Source organism: Hypanus sabinus, chromosome 9 (genome assembly GCF_030144855.1).
Source record: "Hypanus sabinus isolate sHypSab1 chromosome 9, sHypSab1.hap1, whole genome shotgun sequence".
Classification (NCBI taxonomy): domain Eukaryota; kingdom Metazoa; phylum Chordata; class Chondrichthyes; order Myliobatiformes; family Dasyatidae; genus Hypanus; species Hypanus sabinus.
In genome coordinates, this window is record NC_082714.1 from 136,219,115 (window position 1) to 136,235,228 (window position 16,114).

A 16,114-nucleotide genomic window follows, 5' to 3' on the forward strand; every position below is an offset into this window, starting at 1 on the left:
CTTGTGCACCACAGGCACATTACTTAAAAACCTGCAACTTTAGTATTAAAGCTTTACCTTCATTGGTTGAGAGACATTGAATATAACAATTGGAACATCATGTTGCAGATATCAAAGCATTGGTAAAAACCACTTTTGGAGCTCTCAACATCACCATGCAAGAACAATGTGGTAAAAGAGAGACCGGAAGTAACTCACCAGGATGTTGTCTGGAATGGAGGGCTGTTGTTATAGAGAAATTGGTATGACTGGGTTTACGTTCATTAGAATGTGGAGGTCTGGTTTTATGAAATTGTGAGGCACATATAAGTAATTTTTTCCTCCCCTAGAGCAGAGTAGAGTAGCACAAGAGTGCTTAGATTTAATGTATGAGGAAAGAGATTTAAAAGCAATCTGAGAGGTATGTTTTCACACAGAGGGAGGTGGTTATGTGGAACAAATTATCTGAGGCTCATACAATTACAATGTTAAAAAAGAATTTGGACAGCAAATTAGACAAGAAAGGTGTGGAGGGATATAGGCTTAATGCAGGGAAATGGGATTAGTATAGGTAAGGATGATGGTTAGGTATGAACAAGGTGGGCCTGTTGCTGTATTCTATTATTCTATGAGTCCTTGGAAATTAAGTAAAGATTAGTAAATGCTCTGCAGCTGTAGCACAACGAGCTTCAGCTTGTTGCTTTGGGAGAAGTTAGAACAAGAAAAACAAGAAGGAAGGTATGTACTCAATGAGCTAATTTGCTTCTAATGCCAAGATTCTTGGTACTGAACTTATGTCAGTTTACATAAGTCAGAATCAGAATCAGGTTTATTATCACCAGCATATGACGTGAAATTTGTTAACTTAGCAGCAGCAGTTCAATGCAATACATAATGAGAGAGAGAGAGAGAGAGAAAAAATAATAATAAATAAACAAGTAAATCAATTACTTATATTGAATAGATTTTTAAAAATATGCAAAAACAGAAATATTGTATATTAAAAAGAGTGAGGTAGTGTCCAAAGCTTTAAAGTCCATTTAGGAATCGGATGGCAGAGGGGAAGAAGCTGTTCTTGAATCACTGACTGTGTGCCTTCAGGCTTCTGTACCTCCTACCTGATGGTAACAGTGAGAAAAGGGTATGCCCTGGGTGCTAGAGGTTCTTAATAATGGACACTGCCTTTCTGAGACACCGCTCCCTAAATATGTCCTGGGTACTTTGTAGGCTAGTACCCAAGATGGAGCTGACTAGATCTACAACCTTCTGCAGCTTCTTTTGGTCCTGTGCAGTAGCCCCTCCATACCAGACAGTGATGTAGCTTATCAGAATGCTCTCCACGGTACTATAGAAGTTTTTGAGTGTATTTGTTGACATGCCAAATCTCTTCAAACTCCTAGTAAAGTATAGCCACCGTCTTGCCTTCTTCATAACTACATCAATATGTTGGGACCAGGTTAGATCCTCAGAGATCTTGACACCCAGGAACTTGAAGCTGCTCACCCTCTCCACAGGACAGGAATTTCCTGATTTAGCAGTCATATGCTCAAATTTTATGTGTCTTTTCACCTAGTATTCTCTGCAAGAAAATCTTCCTTGACCTTCAGTCAGAAAATTAGCAAGCTAAAGCAAATAATTTAAATTTATTGACGGCTGTTTGCCCAATAGCACTAGACCAGGCATGGGCAAACTACGGCCCGCGGGCCATATGCGGCCCGTTAAGCTTTTTAATCCGGCCTGCAGAACTTGATGAAATTATATTAATAAACCTTGTTAACGTTTTTTCCCCGCAATTCTGGCGTTTTCCCAATAGATGACGCACTCTATATACATTTGTGGCGACCCATTTCCTGGCACATCCTAACCGGCTCACAATTAGCCAGCGTTCCGGCTAAGGGAGATAGCCTGCGGGGATTTGCGAGCACAGAGCTTTGGAGCCTCTGTGCCACGGGGGGGGGGGGGGGGGCAGGTTGAGGGAGGCTTAAAAGTGAGGCTGGGGATTTCGAATAAAGTTTTTTTCTTCGACTGCAGTTACCGACTCTGTGTCGTAATTTTAGCGCTGCATGTAGCACACCGCTACACATTGACCTTTGTTGAGGTGCAGCCTATTACTCCACATTTGCGCTTTACTCTTTGTTCGGCTCGACCTATTTGTGTGAACAGGCGTTCAGCGTCATGAACATCAACAAAGCCAGCCACAGATCCAAGTTAACTGACCAACACCTCAGATCCATCCTGAGAATCGCCACAACAAAACTAAATCCAGACTTTGATGCGCTGGCTAAAAAGGGAGACCAACAACACTGTTCCCACTGAAATTAAAAATAAGTCTCTTTGTTGTATTATGTAAAAAATGCATTTGAAAATATTTTTTCAATAAGCCTTACATGTTACATGTCATTTCTGTTAAGTGATGGACATGAGTAGTGCGCAGGTGCACGTACGTTCTCAAAATAAAAAATGCGCTCCAGATCAAATAACGCGCTCCGCATACTGGCGCGCTGTCACTGTTCTGTCTTTGTGCTGGTCGTTGTTGAGTTTTGGCACAGGCAACAATTGAATAAGAAGGAGCAGGACAAGTAGACCTGCATCTCCTACCGTTTTTGAAATAAAGACAGTCAGGAGGAGAGTGATGATGATAATATCTTGAAGGATAACAGAATTTTCAGTGCTTTAAAATAATAACTGTTACTATTAAAAAAGCTGTATTTTATTCATTTAATTTTCAGTGTTTTAAAAGTCATTTCAATAAATAGCTAAATACCATGGGACTTCAAAGACAGATATTTTGTTGTAATGCATTTGTTCATTTTCAATTGAAATTAAAGCACGTTTTCTACATATCCCATGATATTTTATTTTCTCTTATGAGGTGTATTACCAAAACACTCCATCCATCTGCTCCTGGTCCGGCCCCCCTGTCAAATTTTAGAACCCTTTGTGGCCCACAAGTCAAAAAGTTTGCCCACCCCTGCACTAGACAGATCTTGGGACAAATCAACAACATCACTCAAAGATGTTGATGTGAAAATCCAGTTAAGGAAATGGAGAGACATAAACTGGGACAATAGAGGACTACTATTGTCAGGGCTGTTATTAAGGCACAGGGTTAATATAAAATAAGGGAACCTCACTGAATGTGTTATAAATGTTTTTCCAATTGTGTTTGATACTGACTTGAGAAAAGAACTTTCACTTTGTTAAACTCCAAATTCTATTTTAAAAATGGTTGGTGTAATATGAAGTACAACTAATTAAGATTCTAAATTAAATGTGAAAACTGAAGAGTATTGTGACTGAGGAACATCTGAAGGAAATGAGAAAGAGTGAAAATCCTACCTTTCTCCTTAGTTTTTCCAGTTCAGGTGCAGAGGTATCAGCCTGCGTAGAAGAGGAGTTGGAAATCTTTTCCTGAGCTTCCACATCTCTAGAGGAAATATACATAATCCCTTAAAACACTGACAATTTATAGAAACATGACATAAACTAAAACTAAGTGACCAATGACATCAAAATATCAAGTAGCTGCAATTTTTTTTTTAACATTTTAGTATTAAGTAATAAACTTAACAATTCTAGACAGCTCCATACTGGAATTTACAGACCTTTTATTTATATTTTATTAACATCATAATATAAAAGTTATATTTGATAATATTGACCAAAATGAGCAAACAAGATTTTCTATTTACTATTTTTGCAGCGACATTAACTCATTTTAAGAAGTTCAAGAAATTTAAGCAGCAGAGAAATGCTACCATAGTCTGCATTCATTTGCTGACAGCATTTAATGGCTTCATTTTTTTTCCAATATTCTTCAATCAACGATTTTTTTGAAAGAAGGCCTGGGCTTGATTTAAAGTTGTCATCATGTTGGGTATGGAGGTGCACAGAAAAGTTAGTGCAATTGGTGGCTTTTTAAGTGCAGTCCCTGCCCTTTTTTCAGTATTATTTTTCAATTTCCAAGACCAAACTATGTTTACATAGTAACAATATGTCAGATGCATCTGTAGCACAATATTTACAAGGATTAATAGTTGTTCTATAATTATTGGCATCCTACAACATTTTTAACATTTAATGTTAACAGCTATTAGTATTTGTAATATTAATACTTATAAAATTAATGTAAAAAGAGCAGAGAAGAAAGACTTTCTCTAACAAGAGAAAAAAGTTAGTGCAAGATATGTAAGTTCATTCAGTTAAAACCCCCTAAAAGTAAATATTTATTTCGTCTGTGTTTTTTAAAATCATCTGAGGAAACAAGAATGTACAAACTAAAGTATCACTATTACGGCACAGCAGTTACTAATCAAATTGCATTGCTTTTTTAGAATATAGAGGTCAAGTAATTCTTTTCTTCAATGCAGTTAAACATGCTGTACATGCAAAATGGGTGTGTAAACTAGTAAATTAATTTCATATTTATAAAGGTTGAGATGCACATTTTGGTAGAATGACTAAGGCTCCATACTTCTTGGAATTTAAGAGTTCAAATGGGGTGAATAATAAAGAAGGTGGAGAGACAGTGTTATGTTATTAAGTTTTCAGCAATGCACTAGGGATCATTTCTGAAGGATGGAATTTGAAAGCTTGGGAATACTCTGTACACTTAGGAGTGTCCTTTGTATTTATAAGCTCCACATCAAAGTGTGAATAGAAGGCATGGGCAAGACACTTAAAATATTTAGAAGAATGATACCAGAACTGAGAGATAATAAATATGAGGAAAAATTGAAGAAGTAATTGCTTTGGATAAAATAACTTTGTCAGATTCTGTCATGCTCTGAGCCAGTCACAGTCACAAATCCAAGCACATTAGTATCAAAACTGTTTTTCACAGATCACTGAAACTGATAGGAGAACAAGATCACTCTACATTTTTTATGCATAGTGAACACTAATTGTATTTTAAGGTTTATTCAGAATTAGAAATTTTGACAGACTGAGGAACACAAGATACATAATGATCATAATTTAGTTTCACAAATTGTTAACTAAATTTAAACAATTGTAGCATCTTTCAGCCAAATCAGAACAGAAAAAATATTTGGTCAGAATTTACAGGATGAGTAATTTAAACAAGCTGAAGCATAGATGCAGTAAGAAAACCTCCACAGAATGATGAACTTCCAAAGTAAGTAAGGGACAAAATTGCAAGTGGTCTTTCTAAATAATACAGCAGATCTGTTAGTCTCTGTAGAAGAGAGGGAAAAATCTAATGTCATGCATGTGAAGTCCCTGTTGGAACGGCAAATTATTTAAAAGGGATGGAAAGAACAGGTGCAGGTCACATACATTGATGTTTTCCCTGTAAAGTGAGAACTTTATAAGGCATTTCCTAAAATAATGTAAATTAATTGATAATAATTTTCGTAAAGCAACGAAAATGTTTAAACTAACACCAGCCAGCTTGCTGATGGCAATCCTTGTGATCTGTACAACAAATAACAATAATTATTCTGTAAATTTTCATTACACAATGTATCTTAATTAAGGTTTGAAATAAGGTACATCTGATTACCAAGTTATAATCCTCTTCCAGGAAAGGCTTGTTCTGATCTTGCTTTCATAACAAAAAAGGTTCATTTAATTATTTTTTTCTGCAGAACTGAAGAATGTACATTCATTTACCTCTTACTTTGTTTTGTCATCCATTTTTGCTGTGCATCTTTGGATTCTGGGAAACTATATTCTTCTGAACGCTTGCTCTGGAATCTTTGTGAGAGAGTATTGAACTGTCCACGATTTGCACAGTCTAGTCAAACAAACAAAAGTATTTCATTGCATTATTATCAGTATCCAACAATTCTAGTGTGAAGGACGACTTTTCTATTCATTCTCTGAAACATTCACGGACATTAAAAATGAAATCCTTTCAATGTACTCAATAAAAATGGAATTTAATCAATCCTATTCAGACTACATTTTCCTTCTGTGAAGAGATGTTTGCAAATTTGTAGAGGTGGGTGTTTGCACTGCTCCCAGTAATTCACAAGGAAGTAGTTTCTTAAATTATAAATATTTTTCCATACTATTCACTCTGGCTAAACTTTAAATCCCACACGCTGGGACAGAATTAACTAATATCATGCATCACTGAACAAGGGCAAATATCTTTCCAAAATTTTCCCCTTATTTGAAATTTTGAGCTTCCAACAAGATTCTTTCACTTTCTTTGTTTCGTGGCTGTCTGTGGACAAGACGAATCTCAGGGTTGTATACTGTGTATATACTTTTGTTAGGGCATTTTTGGGGTTAGGACATATAGCATCTAACTTTAGCCACCTATCTTCAGATCTGAATATGAACTGTAGGTTAAATTTAAAATGCAACTCTGGACAATGGAATCCTAGAACTGTGAAAACATCAGTTCATTGGAGGACCAGACAATGTGGAGTGCCGGTATGAAGAGACGGGTGAGAGAGTTATGTGTGGTTCAAAGAAAGCAAAGCAGATACATTGTAAATATACAATTGTCCTTTGATCTTTAGCATATAAAATCTGATATAGTGTTAGGTCAAACAGGCCTGTTCCTTCAAAAGGGTATCAATACGATGCCTGCTGTGTCTCATTTTGTTGAATGAAGAGACTACTTCAAGTCTACCAGCTACTTCTCTCTGGTGACTTTGTTCACGTGACAACACATACTTTGACATTAAATGTATTTTGAATCCTTTGAAATGACATGTAGCTGACATTAATGACTTAATGAAGATTATGCAAACCTGTAGTGCACCAACTACACATATTACTGCTTAATTCATTTTCAGTCTTAAAACCATGACATATTTATTCTTTGTCCTTTCCAAGAACAATCTGCAGTTGCACAGTGCTTTTAATATCAGAGAATTGAAGATTAAAAAAAACTGCAGATTATAACAATTTGAAATGAAAATATAAAATGCTGGAATAGCTCAGCTAGTCAGGCACTGTCCATGGAAAGAGAATTAATGTTTCAGGTTGAAGTCATCAGCTGCTTATGGGGGGATTTTGACCAGGAACAGATAAATCTGTTTTTCTTTCCATAAATTTGCCTGACCCATTGAGTTTCTCCAGTACTTTTAAATTTATTTCAGAGAACTTAATGGATTTACAAGACTGTTGTCAGGACTGGGTAAAATTAGCTATGCAAAAAAATTAGATAAACTAGAATTCTTTAGAGCAGAGGAGGCCAAGGGGAGATTTAATTGAAGTATATAAAGTTATGAACAGACTAAATAAAATATATGAAGAGGGCAAACTTCCCTTAGCAGAATGGACAAAAAAAAATGAGTAGAGATTTGAAATAATTGGTAGAAGGAATCGAGGGTCGTTAAGGAAATATTTTTCCTCAATGAGGTAGAAATTTTGGAATTCACAGCATGAAAGGGTGTTACATTTTCAGAAGCAATGCTCCTTGGATGTAGATGTATGCTTGAAGAGCTACATTCTCCTGGGTTATCAACAAAATACCGGAAGGCGGCATTGGGCTGGGTAGCTGTTTTCGAACAGTAAGAATGTGATGGAGAAATGGCCACCATGTGTGACATCAGTTTTCTTCAATCCTTTTTCTATAAAATGATGATGTTTTCATAGCCATGGTGAGAGGTGAATTTTAAAATTGTCCTCAAGGAGGCTTAGGAAATGGGAAAAAAAAGGTTTACAAAAAGAGTATGGGAGTAACAGCAAGGAAACGGAATACAGCAGAGCGAGAGAACAGGCAGCTCAGGGTTCTGAATATTAGAGGAAATAACAGACTGAAGAAAGAAAGAAGACATGAAACTATTTATGCATTGGAGACAGTATGGGTAAACATGGATTGGCATGATGGGTGAGTGGATGTAGCATGATAGGATAGTTTTGGATGTGCTGAAAATTAGATGCAAAATAGAAAGATAGATGGAAAATACATTTAAATAAACAAGTTGGAAAACAAAGTTTCAACAATGAGAATTGCAGATTTACTGATATGACAGTTGAAGACAGTGATAGGGAGGTGAAAATAACTGGTATTTGAGATGCAGAGCATGTTTGACAAGTAGTTAGAAAATAATTACTTATAAATGTCAGGTATGTGCAAGGTAACTTTCTGCTCACTAATGACACTATTAAGAGGAAGCATGTAAACGTGGAAGGGACCAATGGCAGATGGATTTAAGATATTTCAACTGTATGGATTTGGGGATGATGTGGATGTTTTTGTGAAGATGCAGAAGCTAAATGAGGAAATAAATGCAGTTGAGGAAGATTGCGGAAGAGAAACATTTGAGGACAATGATCTAGACCAGGGGTTCTCAACTTTTTGTTTATGCCACGGATCAAAACCATTAACTAAAGGGTCTGTGGACCCCGGGTAGGGAACTCCTGAGCTAGACTAATATGTCAAACACTGTGGATGAATTAAGGAGGAAATGTAAACTGTAGAGAGATGCTGTTATTAGTGATTTTGATCAAGATCTGAATCAGGGAAATATTGGGCAATTGACCTGCAAAGTGACAATGGAATGTTTTAGGGTTTTAATTGTGGTGATACTGAAAGCCACTTTGGAATTTCTGTACATGCATTATTTAACATGACAAACCTGAACTTCCTTTTGATGATCATAACTCTCCAATGACAATGTTATTTTGCAATTAAGGAAACTTTTCAAAACATTTTGTTCTAAAATATTCTGAAATGGAATACTTGTTAGAACATAGAAAAGGACAGCACAGTACAGGCCCTTCAGCCCACGATTCCCTTTTATACAACCCATAACCTTCCATTTTTATTTCATCTATTTGCTTACCTAAGAGTTTCTTAGATGCCCCTAATGTATCAGCTCCACCACTACTCCCACCAGTGCATTTCATGCACTTACTATCTGCGTTAAATCCTACCTCTTACTTCTCCCCTAAACTTTCCTCCACTCACCTTAAAAGGATTTCATCTGGTATTAGGCATGACCACCCTGGGTATAAGGTGCTGGCTGTCCACTCTGTGCAGTGGGGAAGAGACAGTAGCTCACCTCTTTGTGGACTGTGAGTTTGTGACGAGGCTCTGCAGAAAGATGAAAGGGCCTGTGCTGTGCTTCGTCCTGAGCAACTGTGTGACAGAGGCCTCTCTGTTCCCAGGGGCACCCACGGAAACAAACATCAAGTGCTGCTGGCAGATCATTAACCTCGCGACAGATGCTCTTTGGTCTGCCTGAAATTTGTTGGTCTACCAGTGATGCACCATCAATAACTCACTCTGAGACGTGAAGGCGAGATATTGGCTTTTATTGACTGGAAGAAGGAACAAGCAGTGGTTGACCACCATACTACATCCTGGAGACTGAGAGGCCAGGCTCAGGCCTCAATCGCCTTTATACAGGGGTCTGTGGGAGGAGCCACAGGAGCAGTCAGCAGGGGGCGTGTCCAGACAGGTATATGTAGTTCACCACAACCAGCACATCGAAACGTCTGTAGAGGAAAGCTGCTGACTTGCACATTCCAGGCTGCAGTAGTACCTGCAGAGGGAGGTGCTGGGTGAGGGAAGGAAGCCCTTCAATTATTGTAGTAGTTAGTATACCACCCCATTGCAATTAATATGTGTGAATGAAATAGAACAGTAGGGAAAGCAGTGACCATATATGTAAAGACTGGTGTACTTTTGCCATTTTTATAATGAATGAAGTGTATTTTGTTAAAAAAATCCCTCTATCAAGTCCTCCTTTGCTTCAAAGAGAAAAGCCTTAGCTCGCCCAACCTTTCTTCATAAGATATTTTCTCTGATCTTGGCAGAATACTGGTAAATTGCCTCTGCCCTTTCACTGAAGCTTCCACGTGCTTCCTTTTATGAGGCAATCAGAATTGAACACAATACTCAAAGCCTTTTGCCAGATGTTTGCAAATATTGAGAGCCCATTTTGTCCATGAGATCCATCTCCCACACCCGTGATTGTATTTCTACTCAGTTCACTCTCCCAGCTAATCATGAAGATTTTCTCTTCTTCCTGCACACTCTTTTCCTTCTAGTCAAATCATTCCCTCTGTAATCCCTCTCCCTGACCACCCTCTGTTCTTTAGAACTATTGCTCCCACTCCAAACGCCCTTCTCTTTGCAAATTCCTTTAATGTGCTGTCATCTTTCAAATACTGTACATGCTCACGTTCCTGCAGCCTTATTTTTGAAACTCAAATCAAGTTCCTTCCTCTGGTGCAGTACCAGTCTACTCTTGCTAAAGCTATAGATGAAATTTTATTTCTCAGTGACAATGACGAAATAAAGATTCTTATTATTCTAGATTAGCCTGCAGGCTTTGACACAGCCGCTCATACCTTCTCTAATCCCATTTCTCCAGCATCCAAATGGGTGGGACTCATATTTTTCCAGTTTTATTTCTGCTGTCACAGGTACAAGGCTTTTCTTCCCATTCCTGTGCTGTTACCTCTCAAGTACATCCTCAGGAATCTCCGGCAATAGAAGAACCATTACTCAGTTCCATCCTCCCCCTGGATGGCATTATCCATAGCTACACCAACTAGCACAACCACCTTTCTTGACTGATGCTTTAGCACTTAACTTATTCTGAGATCTAGCCTTGGAAGAGCAGGACTAAACGCTGGCAAGTGTCTTCTGTCTCGAGTCACTATCAGATGCTGAACAATATCATTTGCAGTGGACACACCTGACTTGCTTATATGGCCAAGACTGCTTCCTTCCATAATATTGCCCCGGTTCAGTTCACCTGCTGAAACCCCTTCATCCATGCCTCTGTAAGCTCTGAATATGGCTAGTTTAAAGGCTGTCTAGTGGGCCTCTCATTTTACACCTTTCATAGATCTGAGCTCTGTTACTCCTATAATTTCACTTAACTCCTATTTTGTTGCCAACCACCTTGATTTAAAATCCCCGTTCTTGTACTTGTGTCTTTGTCCAAACACGTCCTTACTGCTTAGAACCCTGCAAGATCTCCTTGCTCCTCCACTTCTGGTTTCTTGGACATCCCAAGTTTAATTGTCACGCCAATAATAATCAACTGTTCAAGTCTTAAGAAACGGCAATCATTCACTGATTTTCTTTGCCTCCTATTCATCATCCTCATCCACAATATCCCAAAAACCCTATATCTTTGATGAGCTGTTTCTAAATACATCCAAAATTGTTCTTATATATTGGTATTGAATTTTACTTGATAGCACTCCAGTGAAGACCAAATGGACCTTTGCTAATTGCTATACAGATATAAGTTGTATTTGTTCTTAGGGACACAATTTATTCGAAAGATAGAAAAGGAGAGCATGCTAACAAAGGTTACAGGTTTCTTACCTCATATGTGGATACTAACTTTGAGTCTCAATTAACCTCAATGCATCTGACAAGCAACTTCTCAAAATGTTTTTTTAAACACTGCTTTGTCAAATCTATTTTTGTTCGTGCCACTAGGTGGAAGCAAGAACACTGCAGGGCAGTGTTTTAGCACGTGTGCCAATTGGCTTCCTTCCACAAAGCTGATACTTTGTTCAAAATCATGTGTTTCTTGAATCTGGGAATTGTAGCTTGACACAATGTTTTAATTTAAAACATGTCAAGCCAATATTTACTCTATAGTGTAATCAAGTAAAACTAGAACATTCCTTCAAGTTATTCTATTAAAATTATAAATACTTTTTAGTAGCGTGGCACTGTCAGCACTGAAGCTGTACATAAAGGAAAACCTTATTCACAAAAACGCATCAGCCACTGCTTCATACAGCTGCAGAGATGAGAACAGTTCACAGCTCAGAAAGGGATGGATTGTGCTTTCTAGTAGTTCTTTAAATAAATCATAATGTTTTGCCCAATGTGAGGCATTATGCATATAATCATTAACTGTAGTCAGTCAAAAGCGTGAGTAGAATTTAACATAGAACATTAACGCGTAGAACAGACCTTTTGGCCCACAATGTTGTGCCAAGCCTTTAATTTACTCTAAGATCAATCTAACCCTTCCCTTCTACATAACCCTCCATTTTTTTTATTATCCATAAACATTTTGTACATTGAGGAGCATAAAACAATACCGGCCATTATTTTGTATTTCTCAAAGCCAGAATGACTATTAAATGGAAATTATATTTTCAGTCAGGTTCATATATCTATGTCAGAAAGACCAAGGAACTGATTATTGACTTCTAGAGGAGGAAACGTGAGGTCCATGAGCTAGTCCTTATTGGAGGATCAGAGGACTTAAAATTCCTCGGTGTTATTATTTCGGAGGAGCGTCCTGGGCTCAGCACATAAGTGCAATTATAGAGAAAGCATGGCAGTGCCTCTACTTCCTCAGGAGTTTGCAAGGATTCAAAAGACATCTAAAATTTTGACAAACTTCTTTAGATGTGTAGTGGAGAGTATATTAACTGGTTGCAACACAGCCCGGTACAGAAACACCAATGCCCTAGAAAACCCGATAAAAGGTAGCAGATACAGCCCAGTCCATCATGGGCAAAGCCCTCCCTACCACTGAGCACATCTGTACAGAACGTCATTGCAAGAAACCAGCAACCATCATCAGGGGCCCCCACCACCCAGAACATGCTCTCTTCTCTCTGCTGCCATCGGGAAAAAGGCACAGGAGTCTCAGGACTCACACCACCAGGTTCAGGAATAGTTATTACCCCTCAACAGTCAATCTCTTGAACCAAAGGGGATAACTTCAGTCAACTTCACTTGCTCAATCATTGAAACATTCCCACAACCTATGGACTTACTTTCAAGGACTCTCCATCTCATGTTCTCGATATCTATGACATATTCACTTATTATTATTATTTCTTACTTTTTGTATTTGCACAGCTTTTGTCTTTTGCACACTGGTTGAACTCCTAAGTTGGTGAGGTCTTCTTAATAATTCAGTTATAGTTATTATTCTACTATATATTTACTGAGTATGATGGCAAGAAAATGCATCACAGGGTTGTATATGGTTACATACTGTATATGTACTTTGATAATAAATTTACTTTGAACTTTGATATCCTGTATTATTGTTCTAAACACAGAAAAATGAGTTATGCTTCTGCATTTCAGATACTTAAATAAACTAAAGCTATTACAATAAGCTCAGTGATATAACATGCAATATTTCACTATAATATGATTTTATGTGACATATCATAAATATAAATTCAGTTTTGAATTCCCAATAAGCATCAAACTTCCTTGATTTCTGTTTGATTTCTAATATTCCAGAAGGACACCATCAGTAGGTATGCAGACACCTGAGATATGTTGTGTCAAGATCTCGGAGGATCTAACCTGGTCCCAACATATCAATACAGCTATAAAGAAGGCAAGACAGCTGCTATATTTCATTAGGAGTTTGAAGAGATTTGGTTTGTCAACTAAGACACTTGAAAACTTCTATAGATGTACCATGGAGAGCATTCTGACAGGCTGAATCACTGTCTGGTATGGAGGGGCTACTGCACAGCACCAAAAGAAGCTGCAGAATCTTGTAAAATTAGTAAGCTCCATCTTGGGTACTAGCCTCCGTAGTACCCAAGACATCTTCAAGGAGCAGTGCCTCACTGTCCATTATTAAGGACCCCCATCACCCATGGTATGCCCTCTTTTCATTGGTACTGTCAGGAAGGAGGTACAGAAGCCTGAAGGCACACAATCAGCGATTCAGAAGCAGCTTCTTCCCCTCTGCCATCTGATTCCTAACTGGACCTTGAAGCCATGAACACTACCTCACGTTTTGTTTAATATTTATTATTTCTGTTTTTGCGCTTTTTAAAAATCTATTCAATATACATATACATACTTACTGTAATTGGCTAACTAAATTTATTTATTTATTTATTCTTTCTACGTTATCACGTATTGCATTGAACTGCTGCTGCTAAGTTAATGAATTTCACAACCAATGCCGGTGATATTAAACCTGATTCTGATTCCGGTTCCTATTCCCCAGAAATCAGTACATTATTCACCAGTAGATGCATTAAATTGGATCAGATTGCACTGCTTTTTTCATTGATTTTACCCAAAACAAATCACAATAGTGACCAACAAACCAAATCGTACCAACCACAAAATTGGGTGAGAACTTCTGATTGCTACCTACGTTAGCTTGTCCAATGGCTGCACAAAGTTTGGTCCATACATAATGATGCAAATTATTTTAAATTTGTGCTCCTACCTTTACCAGCATAAACTGGAGCACCTAGCTCTAGAAAACGACATTTGTTGAACAAATAATGGACAATGTAAGCATAATAGATTGTGGCTTTCCAACAAACTGAAATTAAAATGTCACATTGCTGGTACTTGGATGCTTTACACAGCAGACTCAGATAACAAATAATAGAGAACACCTCCAACAGTCCTTTTTGTGCTCAGATTACAGAGTACAAGTTCAATGGTCATACTTCTTCATTCCGGTAAGATTTAGATCAGGCAGCACATATGCAAATGGTGCAGAGAGCTCTCTGTGATACACTGTATGATCTGGCAATGACACACAGGAGCCAGTGCAAGAGGCAAAGCAGTTAAGAGATCCAGGGCTGAGGGCCTGCAGAGAGCGCCAGAGCAAGAGTAGTGGGACAAGGGTGGTGGTTTCTTTGGGAATTTTCCAGTACAATGTCATCTCACCAAGTTAAGAAATGATATGATGCCCAGATGGGTAATTCAGGATTTGCTTATTAAGAGGCTCACTTCTATATATTACACCACAAAAAATAAATAAATTAAATCCAAACTTATCGGATCAGTGTTTCCGATGTAACCAGGAAACTGGTACTTTTTTACATTCTACATGGTCTTGTTCTAAAATTCAACCTTTTTGGACAAATTTAAGACTTTTACTGGAACAAATTACAGGAACACAATTTCCTCATAATCCAATATTACTCTTATTAGGTGATATTGAAGGGATAAAACCAAAACTCAAACTAAATAAATACCAGAAAGAATTTATAAAAATTGCACTGGCAGGAGCCAAAAAAGCTATTGCAGTTACTTGGAAATCGGATACATATTTAAGTATAGACCCTTGGAAGAAAGAAATCTATGGTTGTATTCCATTAGAAAAAATTACTTATAATTTAAGAGATAAATATGAAACATTTCTGAAAATTTGGAGCCCTTATTTACAAAAGACAGGATTAAATCTATAAATGTTCTGAAGATGTAACAATTGGTTATTTGGGGAAAGAAATAAATATACATATTAAAGTTATTACAAATTCCATGGAGCATGTGGAGATCTTCCAACAACTAGGCATTCTTTCTTTCTTTTTTTTTCTATAGGGCAGTTAGGGGGGAGGGGATAAGGGGAGGGGGGAAGGGTTATATACATTGCTTTTCCATACTTCATTTTGTAACTACTTAAAAATGCAATAAAAAAAGTTTTTAAAAAAAGAGGCTCTCTTCTCAAGCAGTCCGCATGTTCAGAAGATTACCTGGAAAACAAGCAACCACCCTCCATACTTCATTTGAGCTGAGACTGAGAGATGATGAAGGAATATGGTGGAACAATACTGAAGGTGAAGTAGCAATGGAAGAATTGAACAGAGGAACGAACTACCTGAATGGCTCAATGATCACATATTCCTGTGGTTTATCTCTGACATGGGGAACACAGTCCTCCATACTGAAACAGCACCATTTAATGAGCTTCTTCCACACTGGAACCATAAGATAGTGAACAAACTTCTAGCATTACAAAATACAAAATGAGCCCTGAAAGATTTTTCTCTAAACACACTGTCCCCTATAAACCTGACTATTAAAATATATAAAAGGCAAACACGAGGAAATCTGCAGATGCTGGAAATTCAAACAACACACACAAAATGCTGGTGGAACGCATCATGTCAGGCAGCATCTATTGGGAGAAGCGCTGTCGACGTTTCAGGCCGAGACCCTTCGTCAGGACTAACTGAAAGGAAAGATAGTAAGAGATTTGAAAGTAGAAGGGGGAGGGGAAAATGCCAAATGATAGGAGAAGACCAGAGAGGGTGGGATGAAGCAGGGAGCTGGAAAGGTGATTGGCAAAAGGGATACAGAGCTAGAGGATCATGGGGCAGGAGGCCTAGGGAGAAAGGAAGGGGGAGGGGGGCACCAGAGGGAGATGGAGAACAGGCAGAGTGATGGGCAGAGAGAGAGAGAAAAAGGAGGAGGGAGAAAAAAACTAAATATATC

At 37.9% G+C, this 16,114-nt stretch overlaps 1 protein-coding gene across 4 annotated transcripts in view; it reads right to left on the reverse strand.

Moving 5' to 3' along the window:
* Window positions 1-16,114, reverse strand: part of LOC132399839 (peroxidasin homolog) — a 234,550-nt gene that overhangs the window by 10,896 nt on the left and 207,540 nt on the right. For 2 of the 4 annotated variants that reach the window (XM_059980655.1, XM_059980654.1), the window contains exons 20-21: window positions 5,614-5,737; window positions 3,319-3,406 (exon numbers count right to left, since the gene is read on the reverse strand). In XM_059980655.1, the coding sequence (XP_059836638.1) occupies window positions 3,319-3,406; window positions 5,614-5,737 (212 nt within the window). Of the gene's footprint in view, window positions 1-3,318; window positions 3,407-5,613; window positions 5,738-9,288; window positions 9,468-16,114 lie in introns of those variants that run through there. The other 2 variants (XM_059980656.1, XM_059980657.1) reach the window with 2 other exon arrangements.